The sequence below is a fragment of the Struthio camelus genome, chromosome 3, assembly GCF_040807025.1.
Source record: "Struthio camelus isolate bStrCam1 chromosome 3, bStrCam1.hap1, whole genome shotgun sequence".
Classification (NCBI taxonomy): domain Eukaryota; kingdom Metazoa; phylum Chordata; class Aves; order Struthioniformes; family Struthionidae; genus Struthio; species Struthio camelus.
Genome location: NC_090944.1, coordinates 42290573 through 42311938, shown reverse-complemented (window position 1 = coordinate 42311938; position 21366 = coordinate 42290573). Strand labels below are relative to the sequence as shown.

Below are 21366 nucleotides of genomic sequence, written 5' to 3'. Positions count from 1 at the left end.
TTTGTGTATTTTTTCTTTTTCAAAGCAGTTTCTGATGAATAGAAACTATTTTTCTTCATTTTTCATCATCAGCTTGTGCTTCTATTGATTTTTTAAATTTTTTTTAAAATACGGAAAAATTGCAACAAGCTTTAGATATGAATCAAGAGATTACTCTCTTAAGTTCCCTTAAGATCTCTTTAAGATCTAGGAATTACCATTTTTGGTAAGAGACACAGTTTCAATAGAATTCCACTGAAGCAGGTGGTTGTTTTCACATGCATTTCTCTACCCCAGAGATACAGGATGCAGGCACAGCTCCTAAAAGCTGTGTGTCCAAGGGGATTCTTCTCGATAACAACTACGTTTTAACGGTTGATATTGCCTAGCATGTTATATCTTAACATACCCTGCTAATTATTAGTTATTTGACAGAGAACTCAACTGCCATGGCTATAAAAATCCTCTTGGACGTGGGGAAATGTCGTTATCCAAATATTCAACACCTGATTTAGGTCTCGGCAGGATAATGCATTCCAAAAGTTCACGTCTCAGGCACAGGAGGAAAACAGGGCTGAACAAATCACGGCGTGCTGCACACTGCAATTGTCCAACTGAATGAACTTCAAAGAACTGCTATTATTGCTATTGTATTAACGTCATTGCAGGCAACAAGCAATGAGGGGGATTACAAGCACTTAAAAAAATCAAGAAACGTCCTTTGGAGAAGTAAGGAACTTTAAAGCACTAAGAAGGGGAAGTCAATGAATCATGCACCTGATGTTAGTTGGCATTCTCAGACATCGTGTGAATAGGCAGGATGCTGAATACCTATGTTTCCGAGGGGTGTACATCCTGAAGAGCTTCTGTTTATTACTACAAAGCTTACTAGGAGTGAGGGGAAATAGAGGACCATGTTACTAAGCATTCCACTACGAGGTAGGGGTTAGGTTTTCCAAATCAAGTTAGATAGACTCTTGATTGCTGGCTGTTTCTTTTTCACATGGTGCATGCAAAGACAATAATTTACATTAAATCTACTTTTAGAAACAGATATGATATAGCAGCATATGGAGAGAATTCCAGAGTATAATTTACTTGCGTGTCTCAGAGCAGGGGATGAAGATACACTTTTTTCCCCAAGCTCCTATGCTAGCAAAACTCAACCATATTGCACTGGAGAAAGTGGTCCGAGTAGGGAATCCTTATTCAGGCCCACTATTTAAAATGGTAAAAGAAGCGTACACTTAGATGAGTGAAATTCATTCTTTGCCGAGAACCAACGCGTGGCCTACACATAACTTAAAACCGTTTATGCTCTCAGTATGTTGTAAGATTCATCAGTCTGGAGCTGGTTCCCTGCACAGGAAGAATTTCAGCCACAATGTATAATAAATATTACTTGCACTCAGTGTGTATATTCACAGATATAGTGAATTTAACATCCAGAATTTTAAACTGCTTGCTGAACTCTAACACTGATTTTCAGAACCATCCTATTTGCATCATGGAAAATACCAAAAAGGCTGCCTACCATTACTTTGATAAATGATTAACTAGAACACGTGATATTTTGAGAAACAGAAAATATAATGTGTTGAACATATTTTTACTAAAATGAGCATGAAGCTGCAGCCTCATCATCACAGCTCTCTTTCTCAAACACACAGCAACATTTAGTTACCTAATGAAAGGCTGTAGGTCTCTACAGATGACGAAATACAAAAATTCATGTTTGTAAACAGAAAATTCATTTTAATAGGTAATAAAAATTATCGTTTACCTAAAGCAATAAATGTTTTCTCCACTGTTATAAAAACGGAGGAAAGAGCAAAGAGCATATTCAGAAAGCAATCCAATGCACTGCTAAGTATAAACACAATTTAAAGAGTGAAACAAGAAGCAGCTTACTTAGTTCACATAGCATCCCATGCAAGTCACTCAGCATTGCAGTAAGAAAGAAGTTAAACAGTCGAGGACAGTTATCTCTAAGTACGTTACAGCAGTTTGCATTTACATTTTTACCACAAAAGACCACATACATGACATGTATTTTAAGTGACACAAACATATAGCAATATATCAGCATAAGAACTATGAACAGCCATTGACAAAACCACACCTTTTAAAAAAAGCACTGAGTGGTCTGTAGGTTGTTTACTGTAGACTAAGATCTCAGAAAAAGTTTAAAATTGTGGATTTTCTTGAAAAATGCACAGTTGTATTTCTCTTGTAAAAGCATAGGCTCATCCTGACCTTATAAATTCAGTTTTTAATATGCTATTAGCAATCACTGGAACAAATCTTTAATATCTTTATCTTAATATCTTTAAAATGTTCAATATCTTTAATATTGTGTCAACAAGTTCATTTTTATACCTACCCTAATACGCAGCTGTAACAGCCCATAATAGATAAGATTTTCTGAAGAGACAAATATCTTCTATCCAGTGAAAACAAAGTCAAAAAAACTTGCTAAATTGTTGACTTCTTTTAAAATCACAGTAGTTATCACTAATGGAGCATGTAATGTAATTTTGATAGTTGGGTGTTTCTTGCATCTAGCTTCTTCTACTTATAATTAAGTTGGTCTCTGTCTGTAAACTGCTCTCAGGTAAAACTGGGAATAAACTATCTTTTCATAAAGCACTGTTTTGGAGACAGTAACATATGGAGATGCATAATCACTTACTGCCAACTTCAGTCTCACCTTTAAAAAAGCTGAAGGCAACTTTAAATGGTATTGTTGAAGAAGCAGGAAATAAGGCTGGTGCGTACAAAAAGGTTCGACCAAGCCGCAATAATTTTACAAGGTCAGGACTCGCCAGCGAGCTTAGGGAGGTAACGTATATGAGAAATCACAGAGCGCCCATAGCTGCTTGCTGCGAAAGACGGAGCAGGTAACTGCTGGCAGGGGAGCAAAGCCAGCCATCTCGAGAGACTGCGATACTAGTGACAGTCACGGGCACCTCAAGAAAAAGGATAAAGTCAGACGACAGAGCAGCGATTTGAAAAGTGAAGTGGGACGTGGCAAATTCATATAAATGTGTTCGCCACCCTTTTTGTGGACTGGGGTGTCAGGCTCCTCACGGACGCCGCCGTCACTAAAAACAGCGCGGGAACCGCAGCACAACGCAGGGGCAGGTGCGTTTCAGGGGCTGACGTGTCACTGACACTTTTCTCTTGGGTTTTTGATTTTTGTCCCTTACAGGTAATCACTATTCTCTGATCGCGACTATCCCGGAGCGCAGACTCCCGCCTACTCCCCCTTTTGGAAGCGGTGTAATTTCTCTTGCAGCCAGACCATCCTTTCCTGTCCTTCGGGATCGGTTCTTTGAGCTATTTTAAGGAAGGGAATAGCACCACCACTTAGTGCCGTAAGACCTTGGGTCTCCAGGGCCCGGACAAGCCAGGCGGTGGGGACCTGGCAGCCCAGTGGGGCTCTCAAGGCCGGGCTTATGGGCTAGTTTCCACAGCCAAATTAAACTACATGCCTGCAGCTTCCTCTGCAAGGGCTGGAAACTGTACGCGTGCGTTTCCCGGCAGACGGCAGCGCCCTCGGCCTTCGCGGGAGCTGGAGTCCGTGCAGACTGCGTCGCTCCTTAACTGCTACTGTGGCACCTGAGAGCTCCTCCTCAAAAGTTAAAATATATGACTAAAAAAAATAAATCACCTAGTTTTTCCATACAGAAGCTGAGACAAAGAAGCAAATCTCAGCAATGTTATCCCACCAGTGTAGGCTAAATCCAAATGAGATCTGTCATTTTTATCAGTAAACAGCTATAATGTATTGAGCCTATTGTACCGAACCATTTGAAAGCCTTTTAAGAAGTAAAGATTTAAAAGGTATAAGAAACAAACTACAAACCTGCTAGAAGCTTCCCCTTGTTCTTTTCTTCAGGTCAGGGAGTGGGAGGGAAAAACATATTTGTTATGCAGATAGTAATCACATTCCTTAGTTACAGATGATGTTAGATATATGCTAAACTGGAAATGGATATGTTAAATAAAGTAGTGTACAACACATTACAGGGCAACCACAAAAACATTCAAGCAAGATTCATAACTACAATGCTTCTGAAAAATAAACTTTTCAGTTGTTTTAACACATGCATAACATGCTTAGTACATACCACTGCAGACTGAGTTGGCAAAGCACTTAGGCAAAATGCATTGCTGACACATATGTAACAGAAAGCTGTAGACTCTTTATTAGGTAAAGTTATTTCCGGTAAATAAAAAGGTTTAATTTTAGGATATCACAGCAATGTGCTTATTTAAAATAACAGTTAGATGGCCTTTTTGAGGGAGAGTCATGTTTTAGAATTTTTCAGGTGGGATACAGCTTCATTATTTATGTAGTTTCTTAGCCATTCATTTACACAAATGTTGCCTTCAATCTGTTTGTATATGGCAAAAGAACTGCACACTTATTAAAATCAATATTCCATGTAACTTTTAATCTAAAAGCTCCTTTTAGTTTGAAGCGTTTTGGAATTATACTTATGGTAATGGATTACTTATGGCTCTGTTCTTGTCAACTCTTTGAAATTCAAAGATCAGCTTTGGGTACCCAGCCAAACCTTTTTTTGGCTGAGCTTTTTGGCATACGATTACCTTTTTACTGTCACGTGGATGTTCATCACCCAGTTTTGAGAGAAACCACTAATTCTCTCGCACTGTCTGCAATTACAACAATTAGGACGCTTATCACTGCTTTCCTATAAGGCTCTCATTGCATTCCTTTTTGATCTTTATCTGGTATCTTTTATTCCCTGATTTGGGTCTGGTATTGGATCAATCAGTTCAGTACCTGCTGGTAAATCTTTTTCTGAACTACTGAAGTGTCTTGGACCGCCAAGGCTCTGTGAATTCTCACCCAAACTATGACATTGACATGTTTTTTTGTTTGTCAAACTGTGACATCAGGTCTTTTTGGTTATTTTCCACTGGCTGCGTGTATAACAGATGGTATAATTTCTCCTAAGAAAATACCAAATGCCATAAGGTTTTCTCCCCCTCGGAAAGGTAGAGCTGCTGCTATAGCCTTGCACAGAGGTACAGGCCGAGCAAAGAATATAAAAATACTAACGAACTTAAGGAACCAGCTCTGTATTAATCTTATCCCCCTTAGAGACAATTTGGAACTAGGCTAACAAACATTTTGATTTCACTTGATAAAAAGAAAAATCCCATTCAAATGCCTATTTGCTCAAAAGATGGTGGATCTTTAACACAAAAGTGACTGGACAAAGAGATGTGCATGCCATGGCACAAATAATTAGGGACTGAGCCTCCAGGTAAGTCTACTTTTGGTCACTGAGGCCACTTCTAGAGTGAAAGGAAAGTGGACTTGCATTGCCCTCCCCCCAGCCCAGGTCCCCGATCAACCATATTTAGTAGAAGAGCCGCTGGTGTTTTTTGTCCCATGGAAATCAGGACCGGGGGGAGAGGAGAAAGGGGAGTGCGTAGGGTTACAGCCCGTAGTGCATCTGGAGCGCTCTCGGGATGTGCAGTGGCAGTGAGATGGGCTCCCTGGTCCCACAGATCAGGCACAGCCTTTCAACCCTGACCTTCAACGGGGCTAAACTGGTGTTTTACATGGACTGATGTGGATTTATACCAGGATTTGGTTCAGGATCTAAAGTTTCAAGATTGGAGGGAGCCCTTTTTGCTCAGGCAATAAGTAGCATTCTCCAGGAGGTGTGTTCTTCTATAAGTCGGTTATAAATAATAATACATCTTTACCAAGAGCGTGAAGGAGGGATTAGCATAACTTCAAAATGGAGACTGTGACTATTACTAACAGCTGATTACTGCTAAAGCACAGCTGGTATGGAACATGGGTGGTAGTAAAATATTAACCTTGATATATGAGGTTTTGGGGGGAAGATGTTTCTAATGTCTGTATTCAATGATACAGTTGACAGATAAATAGAAATGACTTGTATTTGTCCCCCTGTACCAGGCTCCTAGATAATACTGGTCTGATTCGTTAGCTGAAATTTTTAATGAGCGGACTTGAGAAGACAAAACAAGACAAAACAGACAAATACTAATTCTCTATAAGCTTGAACAGACATCAAGAACAGCACCAGCTGCCACATTTGTACCTACTTTGTAGGGCTGCAGGTATGCAAGGCCTTCAAATGAGGCTTCCAGGTAGCAATGGAAACCGATTTCTCATCAGCCGCATAACTACGCCATACACACTACGTGCAGGATATATGATAAAAAAAGAAAAACAAGGCAAGAGGGAGCAGGGGATGAAACAAAAAATTGAAAAGCAGATTAGTAACCAATACAAGTCATGGCTTTCTTTTATCATTCATAGCACTGATACATGCCTGAGGGGAGGAAGAATACTTTCATAATATCGCCAGGTGGCTGTCAGGTTTGTTCGGCTGGCATCAGTAGAATAAAACCGCCAAGTAGCCTGGTATGAGGAAACAATAGAAAAGCACAAAGGAACCAAGAACATGAAGTGACAATGCCACCGCACTGATTGTGGAGAGAGCCAATTTCGCTCAGATTGGGAGGTGATCTATTACATTGACTTAGTAAATATTGCTACCAGTAAAAACCTAGCAAAACGTTCGTGAATCATAACATGGTAAAGTAAGAGTTACTGGCTCTGTGGAAGTACTAAAAGATATTCAGCCTATAAAGATGCTCAATATGCAATGCAGTGATTTCTTTGTGAAAATCCCATGGGAGAAACCCCCACACGCTTGCAGTCTGAGGTAAAGAAAGTGTCATAATACATTTTGTAAATGATACCGCAAAACAGACAAAAAGCATTCAGAAGAAAAGTGAAGTATTCTCTGTGGTTTGAAACACTGCTGAATGTTTAAAACTGTGAAATAAATCATTTCAAAGGTGAGAGACCAAAGCAGAGCACTGAATTGAGATTTCACCATTTAGATTTATAACTGCATGTAGACGGTGAGACATATCCTCAGTTCAACAAACTTGTACAGCTTCCCTGATGTCAGCATAACTATATTAATATGTACTAGCTGAGCATCTGCGTTGACACCTTTACAAGTTTATTAGATTTCTTTCCTTTCTTCCTTCTTTCCCATAACTTATTGTCCTGCTGCAGTGATGCTATATAGGCATAGACATTGGCAACTCTACCACACATTTCAGTGCGGCAAAATCCAACAGATGTCAGGCAATGATCTTGGTTAAGTATTTCTTGACAGGTCTCTCCGGGCCCTTTGCTCTGATATGTGTAGCATCATCCCAGATGAAAGAATGGAAATCTTAGGCCTGATTCTCCGTATTCTCACTCTATTTAGTGATTTATATTTGTATGAAGAGGAAAAAGCCCAGTTCTCATTTAGCAATGTTTAACATCAAATAGATACATGCAAAAGTTACAGCAGCATGGAAAAGCCAAAGTAATCTCAGTATTGCCCCCGTTCTACACAAATCCTAATCCCAATCATTTTAAAAATTTAGACTCCTTGAACTGGCAATAGGTTTAAAAACTGTTTAGCTGCAAAGAGGCTCATTCTGTCGCTGCCATTGCACAGGCAACAAAATGAAGAAATATCATACGCATTGCCATGTTATGCAGCATGTTTCAAGCTAGAATGAAGAGTTAAATCAATTAGTCTGGCTTCCTGTATACTGCCAACCATTAAATTTCACCCAGGTATTCTTCTGTTGAGCCTAATACCTCAGAAATACCTGTAGAAACACATATCTTCAGCAGCAGGTGAAGAACATGCCACTTACTCTGTAAGCTGTTCCACTGTTTAATCATTCTCACTGTCAAAAACCTGCGCATCGTTTTAAACATGAAACTACTTGGTTTTGGCTTATAGCCAGAGCTATTTGCTATGTTTCCATCTGCTACGTTAAGCAGTCCTGCAATTTCCAGCATTTTCTCTCTGGACTTTCATGTTCAAATAACGTTCACACTAAATATTTCTTATGATCTAAACAAACGGAGAAAAGGATGTCTATATTATATAGTTCAGTGTTCTATAGTGATACCTTAGCTATCTTTAAGCTAGGTGTAGGCTCTGGCAAAAAGTTCATCTACGGCAACAGAGAAGTTAACACGGACTAATTCTACTGAGCCAATGATCAGAAAATGCGTATTGTCCTGATAAACTACACTGTACTGATTTCTGTGGTGGCTTCTTACCAATATCCACAATAGACCCTTTAAAAAAACTTGGGCACTGATATAGTATGCTATGATACGCAGTTCAGACCCATCCTGCATTTCTGAATATGAAGTATTTTCTCTAGCCCTGGGCTCATTTTTTCCGATTGTTTTCTTTGCTTTCTCCAGCTATCCAGCCTCATTTACAAAGTGTGGATACTGAGTTGATATGTAGCATTTCGTACCAGCATCATCACGTACAGCGGTAATATCAGCCGCCTTCTACTTGCTACACTTCTGGTTCTTTATCTAAGGACTGTAATAAAATTTGTCAGAGTAACACACTGAGAAGTGTCTTCATCCTTCCCCCACTGCTCCTTCTCCTCTGTCCTGCTCACCTTTGGTCAATCTTTTTCAAAGTCACTAATATTAGGATATAGTCGTGTATTAATAGCCTGAATTCACTGCTTCTTGATCTAGAGTTTTGTATTTGGGATAGTAAAGCATGTGGTTGGAATCCCTCTGGCCTCGTCCATTCCGACCGCTCCTGGATTTCCAAATCCCTGCCTCATCTTTAATGCTCTGCCAGGCCTTCTGCCATCAACAAATATTTCCAGCAACAATTTCACATTAATTTCAAGATCACTGATGAGTATACTGAACAACCTTCACACTTTACACTCACGGGATCCCACCACGAATGTCTTCCATTCATGATGATTCTTCCCAATAAGAGTCACTTCCTGAGATTAGTTGGTCAGCTACTCCTAATCTATTTAGCCGATTGCCTTACAAATATTTTGGTTGGACTGTCATATGATAATAAAATGAGCTACCTATCAAAGCTTAAATCTATTATATCTGATTTCTCTATCCACTGAACTTTAATCTCATGAAAGAATTAAATTAGCGTATAAGTATCAGAAAAGATGTTTCATTAATTCTATAGAATAATAGATACAAAAGGAACTGATATGTATTTATTAATTATTCTAATAAATATTAAAAGTTTAATAATCACTCAGTAGAAACACTGGAAACATTTACTAACTCTAAGAGTGCTTCAAAGACAGACTGGCATCTATTCTGAACTTATAATGGAACTCCAGTATATTCATGCTTGGCTACTTTATTTGGATTTACTATTTATGTATTTATATATTAAACTCTACAAAGCAGCTGTTTAAACTAGCAAACATCATGCTGCTTTTACTTATTTTTTTTCTTCCTAAAACATTGATCCGCACCATCCTCTCAATATTGTAGCTGAAACCATTTCAGAGACAGTTTCAGACAATTCAAAATTGCTAGAGCCTATGTAGGTAGAAACCTTTTGATCTGAATGTTATCGAAAGCAATTCTCTGTACAGGACACTTTCCATTTTCACCAAATATATCACTCTTTGAAGCACTCTCAACACTCTAGTAGTGAAAAGTAATGTAGTATAGGCAAGAGCGCTCGCTGTCAGTCTGGCTGTCTAGGGATCAATTCTATATTCCCAAGTAATTCACTAACTGCAGCAAGCAAGAAGGCATGCAGTTGACAACCTCTACTCGGTTTCTTGGGCATGGATAAGACTCATAAATCATACAGAGATATGCTGTATACAGAATTACAGAAACACAGAAACACATGGCAATTACTGAACAAAGTTATTTAATGAAACTATTCAATCTACTAAAAACTATTTCCACACAATTTTGCAACGTGAAATGATAAAACTTACTCAAAACATGTGCTTTAAATCACCCGCTATTATCTTTTCATTGATTTCATATTTACCTGAATTAAACTGGCAGCCGGATTCCTTCTTTTCTCAAAATGCTTCTGACGATGCTGTTCCTGCACTTTTAATGCAAATCCTGAGCCAAGGATGCCCTACAATGCAAGACATCATTCTATCATTATGTAGGTAGCTTTTTCAACCCATGTCCATAATCAATGGCAAAGGCTTTGTGAAGACAATGTTTCATATGATTACTTCAGATAACACATCTATTACAGTACAGGGCTTAACAGTAGGGCCTGTTCTTCGCAAGACAAGAGACTACTGAAGCGAGTCTCTCTGTGGTGCTACCACTGGCAGCTCATCCTAACCATTGCTTGGATTTGTGCTACACGCAATGCTGGTGCTCACTCTTTTGCTTTTACAGAAGTTAGAATATGCCTGAGTTAACAGGTTAAGATCATTTCCTCTCACTCCCATCTAAATAATCACTCTTGTTCATTCTACAGGCTATGAAAAAAAGCTGATGATGAAACCTCTCCCTTTTTGGCTTTTTTTCTTATTATTGAAGACATAAGATAAATTGGACTCCTGCTGAACAGACCCAGCGACTGAGAATGTTTCCCCCCTTAGCTTGCAAGGAGTGTAATGCTTCTACTGGACATGTCTGCATTTTAAGCAACAATATTTCCACTTGATTCTTAGTCAGGATAAAGTAATACAAGAAGTGCAAAGAAGATTTGCACATATCTCTTTTTTTGCAAACTGATTCAACGCAGAAGTGTGTGTTAGGAAAATGAGTATCTCTATATAGATATGACATGAGGAGTAAAAGTTCTGACATCTCTAATATGCAAGGTTATTTGTTTTGCGTATGTTCAGTCGATTTACTCCGTAGTAGTCCTGCTAAGACTGCCTTTCCTGTTAATGGTGACTAGGTAACAAAGAGAATTAATTACAGTAGCTGCCATTAAATGTCAAGATTCACAAACAGGTAATGTATTATATAATACATTGTGATATGTCAGAGATACTAAAATACTCTCTGTACTTAAAGCAAGAAATGAATGTAGCATTCTAGATGATTCAGTCGTCTTGGCAAATGCTGACTTTCAATGTTGGGTTGTCTGTATGGTTAAAAACACATGTATTATTGTAACCTACATATTTTCTAATGATCTATAGGCAATGAATCTCAATATTAAAATACTGATTTTCCATATGTATTGTGCTGGATGTAATACAACAAAAACAAATGTCACTTCTGATTTCATGCTTATTCAATACTCACTTTAAAAAGAAAGGAAATTCAGTCTTTCACAGTTGGATACTACACTTACAAAAATGAAATGTTATTTGTGGAGCTTTTAGTCATTAGATGATTCCCATTTGCATTGAAGTCTCTTTAATAGTAATAAAAGTACTAAAAATAAACTGTCATATCTACTTATTATCATTCACAGAAAACAATAATTGCATTTTTTGCATTTAACTTTACTAAATTTTGCTTGAATTAACGCCTTCTGCTGCTGTAAACTGGTAGCTTGAACATGGGCATACTGGACAACCTACTAGAAATATTCCACTTTTTTCAGTAGACTCTAATTCAGAAAGACATATCAGCTGAATTATTTCAAAACTCTAAATGAAAAGCAGTAATATATAAGCCACAATTCATAAGAAAAGAAAAGAACTTCATCCTTACAAAGTGGTGTGCTACGTAATTTAGGATTATTTCCCAGTTTTGTTCTTGCCAAACTCCCAAAATGTCGGGCAATGACAGCAACAGCAAACCTTTCATTTGGACTTCACCAGTGTTGTCATAGAGAAAAAAGCATTAAGCAGTTGCTCTTCATGTGGAAAGCTTCCTTCAGCTTTTTGTACTGTAACAGCAGCAGGAGCTACTGAAGTTTGTATTATGTTTTACAAATTTTGTAAGGCTACTCACAGCAGGTAGTGCAAAGAAAGAAATGCCAAGGAGAGCAAATCCTGCAGAAAGCAACCTTCCAAGCCAAGTAAGAGGAGTTTTGTCTCCATAGCCAATGGTTGTCAAGGTGATCTAAAAAGAAATGAACGAACATCATGGATTACTGAAGTTCGTGATAGATTAGCTGGGGATAAAATACATTGCATGAAACACCATTTCCACTAAGTAGTCATTCACCAAAACACATGAAATATACATAATTGTTTCTAAAGGAAAAAAATACAGAAACAAATTGATATGAATACATTTTTCTATGAAGACTCAATACTCTCTGTGACGGAATAAACTGAGATAAATAATAAATATGAGATAAACATCCGAATAAGCAATAAACGAGCTTTAAAAATAATAAAACAGAAGGTTTAGGATCACAAAGTCTAGGCAAGTGAATGGAAATGAAGTGAATCACTCAGAAAAAATGTCCTTTTCAGTACATGTAAAGGTGTTCCACCTATTTTCAGCAAAAATGTATAACAAACTGTAGATATTTGCACAATTACACAAATATGAAATTATACAAAGATCATACTGGAAAAATATAATAGGGCTAAAAGGAAGTTGAAGCTCACACAAGATAAAACCGAAGAAGCTGCATTTTCTACAAGCCCGTTGTAGAAATTTGTGCTAGATCATCTTCTGGAGAAGAACCTTAAGAATATCCTGATTCCTTCCTCTTCCTTATGACAAGGTCAGATATACCTATACCATTGCTATCATGAAGATCCAAAGAATACTACACAGCACCAGAAGGTACCTCAGGCTGTTGGACAATATTAGCTCAGATGTGTGTGGGGATGGGTGAAAAAGAAAGAGGAGGGCACCTGTAAGCCCTTCACGGCTCCTTCTCTCAAAGGCATACAGCATGCAGATTTTTCAAAAACTGTACAGCACCACTATTGTATAGCAACAATACAGATTATGGCAGAATTCAGTACGTGTGGGAGTCCTCTCCAGAATACAGAGCTGTTATTATCAACAATTCATTGAACACATAGAAGTGCTGCATATATTCCAAATGCCACTGGGATGCCATTGTTGGGCTGTGGTTACTGAGCATATCTCAAAGGTAAAATAAACCAAATGATTACGACTTCATGTTTGCATGCAGTTGGGGGTCTTCAACAACCCAATAAAATGTCCTCCAGACAAGTTCTGCACCTCCTGGCCTGAAAAGCGCGGCAGTCCCAAACTCTGGGACCGGTCCAGCAGGAGAAATTCACTTCTCTGTACTTCCCTCTTGGGGAGTTCAAATCCTCATGCCTCATGCAAGCAGCACAAGCACAGACACCGAGCTGTGGACTTCTGAAGTCCAGCTGGAACGCGCACGCCCAGACACAGGCACACAATGTTAAAGGACAAAGATAGACAACAATAGGACAAATGCCAAGGATTCCTGGGCCTGTTATTTGTGGAGAACTTGGGCAGAGAGAATTATTTTACATAATGTACCAAACGTGGGCAAGTTCAGCCTTAGCAAATATTCTGGCAGAAATTAATTCTTCAAAAAATGCCTTCTAGAGACAATACTTTGCTTCCAGCTGCCTCAAAGTTCATTCCTAGGAAAGAGGTCCAAAGCAATTCTACTTAATGCAGGGGTCACCACAGGACAAAAGAAGCAAAGTCTTTTGGAGGTAATTAGATTTCAGTTGTTTGGGGCTTTGTAGATAGTAAACAGTGCCTTAATTGCTCGCGTTATTGGGAACAAACTGTGGGTGGAATTTATCCTGAGAAAGCCATAGTGACTGAAAGAGAATCAGCTGAACTAAGGCTGTAGCTGTAATTTCAAGTGGCTGTCAAGTCTAAAGTTTAGTAATGTTAGCTAGCCTGGAGGCATCACAGCTCTCACCTGTAATAAAGGCCACCTTAGGTGGCTCCAAGGCACCTGAGCCAACTAGCTTCCTGCTGCCACATCAGGTGTCACTCTCTCTTCTTCTCCTCTCTACTGTCCTGCCCTGCCTCTTTTTCCTGGCTTTTGCAGGATCCTTCAGAAAGCCAACATAACCCAGTAAAGTGGTGAGAATTATCCATGTTTTTGTATGGTTTGTTTTTGCTTCTTCAGTGAGCTGAACGCACTCATGGAAGCATCTAACGAGCACCAGAGCCTGCACAAAGTAGTCAGAGGAAATGCATTGCTGAGACTGGGCAATAAGGAAGGGAGATGGGAATGCAGCTCCCTTTTTTTTTTGGCAGAGGTGAGCTCATGCAACCACATTCTTGGCCTGGCAGAAGGGTTTGGTTTGGTTTTCTTTTGTTTTCTGAACAGGGTATTCCCAACTCTTCTCATTACAGGGCAAGTGCAGAACAGTTTGAAGCTATTAAGACCCAGAGAGTAATGAAGCATTTAAACAAATTAATCCATGAATAAAAGTTCCTCAAAACTCATTTCCAGGTCAGTCATTGTGAAGCAGTTTGAAGCTCTGGAATGAGCCCAGTTCCTTGGCTTCCATCCAGCTCCCTATCTCTGCCAGACGCTGCAAAGTACAGAGCTATCTCCTGCTTGGGTTGACAAGAAGGAAACAGAATTAAGTGTCATCTGCATATTAATGATATTACCACCTACCAGTCTTCCAAAGAAATCACAGATAATCTTGAACCTTTGGGATTTCACATCTGAGAGTGATCCAGAAACAAGAGCCAAGCAGGCTATATCTCTGGAATTTCTCCACAGAAATAGTAAGACCACATGAAAGCCTTTTTTTCCCCATTCATTTAGGTCCTGAACACCTGATAGTATCAGTCTATGATTAAGAGTATCAGCGGGTCCCTGCTCACTTTGAGCTATTTTATCTGGGTAGACTAGGATAGTCTTTCTGTGGGCAGATAGCTGTCAGCACTGTGCCATATCATCTTGCTCAACATTAGACAAATGGATTTGATTTTCCCTTTATACTTCTTTGGTCCACAACTAAGAAAGTATCTCCCCAGTCAACTTCAAGGTCAGGTTCAAGAATAAACATCAGCATCTTTGTTAGGACTGCAGGCAAATGACTAAGCCACTGACTTAGGCCTCGATTGGCATAACTCTGGGGTTAAACTAACTGGGTGTGGAAAACACCTGGACATGAGACCATGGCAACATGAGAAACTGCCAGACATAACAGACAATGTGAGAAGCTGACAAAAGTTACAGAAAGCGCTATGAGGGAAGGCTGGATCTCCCAGGTGGTTAAGGGAGAAATGGCCAAAGTTCAAAGATAACTGGAGGGGAATACTGGCGACCTTGTGAGGAGTACAGTCTTGCAAGGCGACCAGCAGTAGGCAACTGCATCAGTTAATACCATGTAAGGCCAAGTATCAGAAATACGAAATCGGGGTATGGATGTAGCAAAATTGGCACAAATAGGGAAAAAGGAATCGGGGCAGGTTGTTTATCTGGAAGGAGACTGGGGTGGGGAAAAGGAAGGCAGTGAAAAGGAGGATCAAGAAACGGGAAAAGGGATAATAAAGTGTGCAAATCATGTTTTTCTGTGGATACCTGCTGGGCAGCCCTGTCTCTGAGTGCCGGCAGCCTAAATTAGGGCAATGAAACAAACCTGTTGTTCTGATCACACCATGCCAGTGCAACCTGCTTTTGTGGCCAGGGGGACGAGGGGTGGTGGGGTACTTCCCCTGGCTAACCAGAGAAGCGTCCCCATGGGCGGATCGAGCACCCTGTAGCACCATGTCAGTGTCTGTTGCAGGCCTGAGAGCACCGGTATCTACCCCTCACGTCTTAACAAGCTCCCTAGGCTAGGCTGGCAAGGGGATACCTCAACAAATTGAAAGCAATTGTTGGAGTTTCTTTGGCTAGGATTCATCTCACCTAACTCGAAGCATCTAAATTACTTAGGTTTTAGCCTGACCTCGTTGTCCAGACTTGTACAAGGGAGAGGGAGATTCCTCCAGCATGTAACTCATCCTGTTCTAAAACCTAGCACTTCACTCTGGCTAGTCTCAAAACAGATTTCCAGGGCCATCTGAGATGCCTTCGGGCATCTGAACAGGGATCGGTGGCAGAAGAGACACACGTCTCCAGTAGGTTGGAAGTTCAACCTATTGGCGCTATATGCCTGTGTTTAACCAGCTGAATCACACTGCTAACTCCTGCATCGCTAAATGGGTCAGAGGACTCGTCTTCCATATCAGATGCAAAATGAGCATTTTGGTTGTTTCTGTAAATGAATTGTCTGAACAAATCAGCGAAGAAAAGCAGTGTCACCTAGCTAGACTCATAAATCACGAAGATAGATTTGTGTCTATCTCATTGCTAGAGCTAATAAATATACTAATAATAAGTGAGATAATATAATAACAAGTGATATTATATAACCTAATTGCCTCCAATTAGATGAGATGGGACCCAGGAGGCCCCCTCTACCCCAGTCTTTTTTTCTGATATAGTGGTATGTTCTGTTGGCAGTACTGACCTTTTGAATCTTTATCTGACATTAATTAACTGAAAATATGAAGTTTGCTCCTACTATCATCACATTAAATGTGAAATACCTCATCAGTATTAACTCATTTGAGCTAGTAATTGAGCAATATTATTCATTTTAAGTTGTTTTGTTCACCTACAGGTCACTGCGGAATGCCACAGCCCTCTTTATCCAACTGTAACTGCTGGATACTACTAGAAAATGGTGACATATTAAGAAAAATGCTATCAAATGTGTCAGATAGACAGGAATCTAAAGTACATTTTCAGGTAAAATTAATTAATATACAAACTAAATGCTGCTATAGGCACAGTCGGTCCTAGCTAATATAACAGGTCTCAGAAAATCAAGCCTAGAGTGGTTACGAAATGCTTAAGTCTTTGAATGGACTTTTTGTTCCCATATAGTTTGCTTACTTTATTCGATTAAATGAATTTAGCTTCCCCACCTATTAAATTCTGAACTTGAACTCTTCATATAACACACACTTTAAGCTGTGCTGAGCGGCAACTGGTGATGCCAACCAGTAGAGTATACCCAATAGTAAGATTAACATGATGTTGAAATTGCAACTTGCACAGTACAGTGTGCAATTTATTGCAAATACAGTGCAGTATTCCTGTGCAAATTAGTATATCCTATCCTACCTTTAGCTTCAGTGTAAAACTATGGGCTTTAAAAACAGAGTCAGTGAAATGAGCATAGCAAGATATGGCTCTCAAGTAATCTGAATTAATGAATGGGTTAAATACTGCGTGCTGGGTCTGGTCTTATAAGGGGGACATAAGTGTTTGTAAAAGCATGAAATTTAAGGTGGCTATTTATGACTGACTTCAGTGCATTTTTTTTTTTTTTTCCACAGAAATTTCACAGAATTCAGTCTGGGATTTGGTAGATACTCTGTGATTTATGTTAGAGCAACTTTTGCAAATAAACAAATCAATGAGACTAAGCATTGATTTCCCCTAGAATGCCATACAATCTGACCTTTTCAAAATCTGTATGTGGGTTACTCTGGCAGCAAAAACAACCATGACTAAGAACCACGTTAAGCATTTCCCACATACTGTTTTACATATTATACAAAAAATACTATTATTAAAATGGCAAAGATAACAGGTAAGGAGGAACACCGATTTTCAGTGACTTTGTGCACTTAAGCACATTAAGAATTTAAATGTATTCGTGTCACACACTGGAGAAAAGAAGAAAAAATATAAAAAATGTACAACACTTTTCAGGCTTTTGATTATAATTTGTTGTTTTTCCTGTTGATATCAAGAAAAGATTCCTATTTTCTCAGTTTGCACAACTTATCTGACCTATGAGTCACACATTTTCACTTCAAAGTATACAAAATATTTTAGGCACCATTTTATGCAGTGATTATTTCTTAGCAGGGTTTTCCCTTAAAAAACAGCAGTCAGCAGAGAGTGGGGAAGCAAATTATCACACAAAGGCCTCGTTTCTACGGCTAGATCTGCTCAAGGAGAAGGACTTGGCTCTGACATGAGCCTAAATCGGATGCCACAGTCGAGGTCTGCATTTGCTGAGACGTCGCCATTGCTTGCACGTACGTGTCCCCTCACTACTGCCTGCTGGCAGGGGGGCCCAATCCTGCCCTCAGGCCAAACTCCCCATTTTTTCAGTGCTACGTGACACAGCTCTGTAGGGAGGAAAGGGTATTTCCTGGGGAACAGGGAGGCCGAAAACGTGCGTCCTCAAGTCACCTGAGCTGGTGCCCCAACCACGGGGACGCTGGTGTCCCAAGCCACCAGCTGCACAATGACAGCTGTACAGACCGGTCAGAAAGCTTTAGGCCAAACCTGGACCTCAGCTTTGGCAGAGAAGTGAAACTCCTCCTGGAGGAGCCAAATTTTACTATCACTTACGGACAGATAAACCACAAAATAAATCGCAGTGGCGTAACTGAGGGCAAAGCCTGCTCTGGTGGCTTAAGTCAATATGAATCTCACAGGCATTTGGATTGCAGGATAAGAACGTGTATTTTATTAGAGATTTGCCTCAATGCTCTAAAGCAATAGGCTTCAGGAAAAATATTTCTGTATTCTTCTAAATGTGCAAGTAAGAGCTACTTGGCCCAGCTTCTCTAAGCTCCCAATTTTGCTCACTGACAACTCAAAAATACAATCTCAAGGGAAGACAAGTAACAAATTATTGACCCTTAGGCGAACAAATTTCAAATAAACAAACAAGGTCTAATAGTAGGAAATGACCTTGACCTTTGCCCAAAATATAAACAAAACATATTGAAAGTATTTCTCAAGGATTCAAAGCATTTTGGGAAATGCTTTCGCACAGTCTCTCTGCTGCAAATACTACTAAGTCCAGCTGAAGTCTTGTCAGCAGAGGTCTGAGGTGAGAAAGCTTCATTTCTACATCCCTCTCACGAGGAGGGGTGGCAGAAGCTGGTTCGCCTCTCGCACTTATCCTAGGAAAACTAACGAGTGCTCCAGGTTATGTCTGCATTAATGATCTCATGGGCAGCATTTCACTACCCAGACACTCTGTCAGAGCTCATGGTGTTTGTTCTGCTGCATCAGAGGGGAAAAAAAAGTAGTTTTATGCTGCCTGGCAATAGCTCTGCAACAGGCTTTGTTGGGGCAGGTTTCCCAGGCTGCCTAAGTGGCTCCCACATAGTGCAGCATGGGACAAAAGGGTCTAGCTCACTATAGGGCACTTTTATTTCCATGAAAACAAAAAAACTATACATTATGACATTAAAAAAAAATCAAACACTCGCATCTAGTTCTTCATTGTTCATTTAAAGCCTAGTTTATTTCAACATGTAAGCATTCATATAATCCTCTTTCTTTCAAAAAAAAGCAGTCAGGCATGTGCTTAGATCCCACAGACTTCAACAAAATAAATGCAATTGATTTGAAAGCGAATCATGAGCTTAAGCAGTCAACTAAATCAGGGCTTTACACCTGTAAAAGTGGTCAGAGAACAGTGCTGAACCAGAATGAGAATATTTATTCTTATTTTTTTGTGCTCAAGGTACGGGGGGGCGGGAGAATCAACTTCACTCTGAGAGTGTAATTTGATGATACTTCTTCTTTCACTGCAAAGCTGATTTAAGAATTTTCTGTCCCTCTTTCTTTCCTGATGCTTGTTCCTCCTCCTGTATTGCAGCTTACTGCCCTCTCACTTGGATCAAGGCAGCTCTTTGAGGGCTCATATTATAAACTGTACTATTGAAAGGATCTAGGTCAAAACCAAAATGTTTTCTTCTCACGGAGGTTCAATGATCTGGTCTCCAGCAGAAACTCATAAACAGCTACTCTACATGATGGGTAAAAATGAAATATGGATGCGCAAATGAATAGCTGGAGGAGGGAACTTCTCAGACCAGTTTTCTGCCAGAGAAAACAATTCGCTGAACAGCACACTAAGTTAAAATGAACAGGGGGTGAAATGCAAAGGATTGTAGCATATTGGCTAACCAGTGCATGTTGTTTTTCTGTACTTACTGTGCCCCACCAGAGAGCATCTGCATATGTAGAGAACTGGTTATTTGCATCTTTTTCCACCAGATAAACCAGGAAAGATGAAAAGATGAGTACTAAAAATCCTATGTACCAGGCTGTGATTAATTCCTAGATAAAAAAAATCAGAGATCAATATCCATTTAAAGACTAAACAGAACGGCATTTCAAGGAAGACACACTTAAAAGGTCTATATCCTCTGAGCAGTTAAAAGTCAAATGCTTCCCTGCTGATGCAAATTTTCTCTAAAAATTGACCAAATCTACTCCTACAGCTTGACACTTGAGCAACTTCACTGATGTATAGATAATTATAGCGGCATTTCAAGTCCAGTGTTACTGGCATATTCTAGAAACTATTGGTGTTTTAACATGGCCTGATGTATCTATGTTAATGGCTATAACAATCAATGTTACCTCAAGAAATTTTAGGTATTCTACTCAAAACTGGTAAATATTTGTTTCCTTGGACTCTTATTGAATCTTATGACAAAGTCAAACAGACAAACCCAGCAGCTAGGATTACATACCTTGCTATGTGCATAAACTACTGAACCTAATAATTTCCAAGTGCCTCCTCTTCGGTCCATGCGCACCATACGAAGGATCTGTAGGAAACGAAGACTTCTCAGTGCTGATGTTGCAAAAATGTTACCCTGAGTTTTTGCAGAAACAACTGCTATTGAAGCGATGAGAACAATGATGTCTGAAAGAAATATATTACAGAAAGCATTAATGTCCATGTACCAATCAGTTAACACATACATGTACACGAGCTGAATGAAGGGATGAAGAAGAGACTCCTCCTGCAGTAGGCAGGAATCCTAGACACTGGGAATCCTGGTTGAGTTAGGGGTCAGGACTGGTGTTTAAAAACTCCCTCAGGAGCCTCCAGGGTGGGAACCATGGGTAGTATTTTTAAAAAGACATGGATCAGAGGAGCAATTTTGAAGAATCTGTCATGCCTCAGCTAGGAACTTGGAAGCCTTATGTATCAAACTGTGCAAATCAGCAGATGGACTAGAATGTGTCCCCTTCACATCTTTCCTCATAGCACCTTTCCTATGAAAAGGAAAAAAAATAAGGAAAACAAAAGGTAATAAGAAACAGAGCTGCCTCAGTGACGACAAGAGCCCAGTAGAAAGAAGCATTTGGACTTACAAACACACATATTAATTTCCTACAAGAACAAACACTATGTGGTTCAGGCATGCAGTAATGAGTTTCTGGACACAACTCCTCTTATGTACCATTTCCTGGAAAGGAAAAATATAGTGCTGGACGCTCAGAAGCACTCTTCTCGTTGGCAGTCTGGTAAGTTCTCTGCAGTACAGCAAGTGTTGGATTTATTTCTTCAGGTCACAGCTTCGAACTGTGAGCCTGAGCCTTCTGCATGAACTCATCAGCCAACTGCCCTCTAAGCGAGAACAGCATTTCAAGGGAGATGAGAAGAAGAAACAGACTGATGGCCCGTGAGCACTGCGAGAAAGCATCATAATCTTTCATGACGACTGGGGCAGTCATTCCAGTATAAGTAAAGTGGAAAAGGACAGAACAAGCTCCTCCTCACCTCATCACTAATTTCCTGACCTTCTTTCAAAGCCTAGAGAGTCATTATAACAAA

The 21366-nt window shown here is 39.7% G+C and overlaps 1 protein-coding gene across 2 annotated transcripts in view; it reads right to left on the bottom strand.

Annotated features, from left to right (window-relative positions):
• Positions 1-21366, bottom strand: part of KCNQ5 (potassium voltage-gated channel subfamily Q member 5) — a 304972-nt gene that overhangs the window by 32149 nt on the left and 251457 nt on the right. For both annotated transcript variants that reach the window (XM_068937551.1, XM_068937552.1), the window contains exons 4-9: positions 20273-20448; positions 19728-19853; positions 11777-11887; positions 9885-9980; positions 6097-6191; positions 3848-3874 (exon numbers count right to left, since the gene is read on the bottom strand). In XM_068937551.1, the coding sequence (XP_068793652.1) occupies positions 3848-3874; positions 6097-6191; positions 9885-9980; positions 11777-11887; positions 19728-19853; positions 20273-20448 (631 nt within the window). The remainder of the gene's footprint in view (positions 1-3847; positions 3875-6096; positions 6192-9884; positions 9981-11776; positions 11888-19727; positions 19854-20272; positions 20449-21366) is intronic.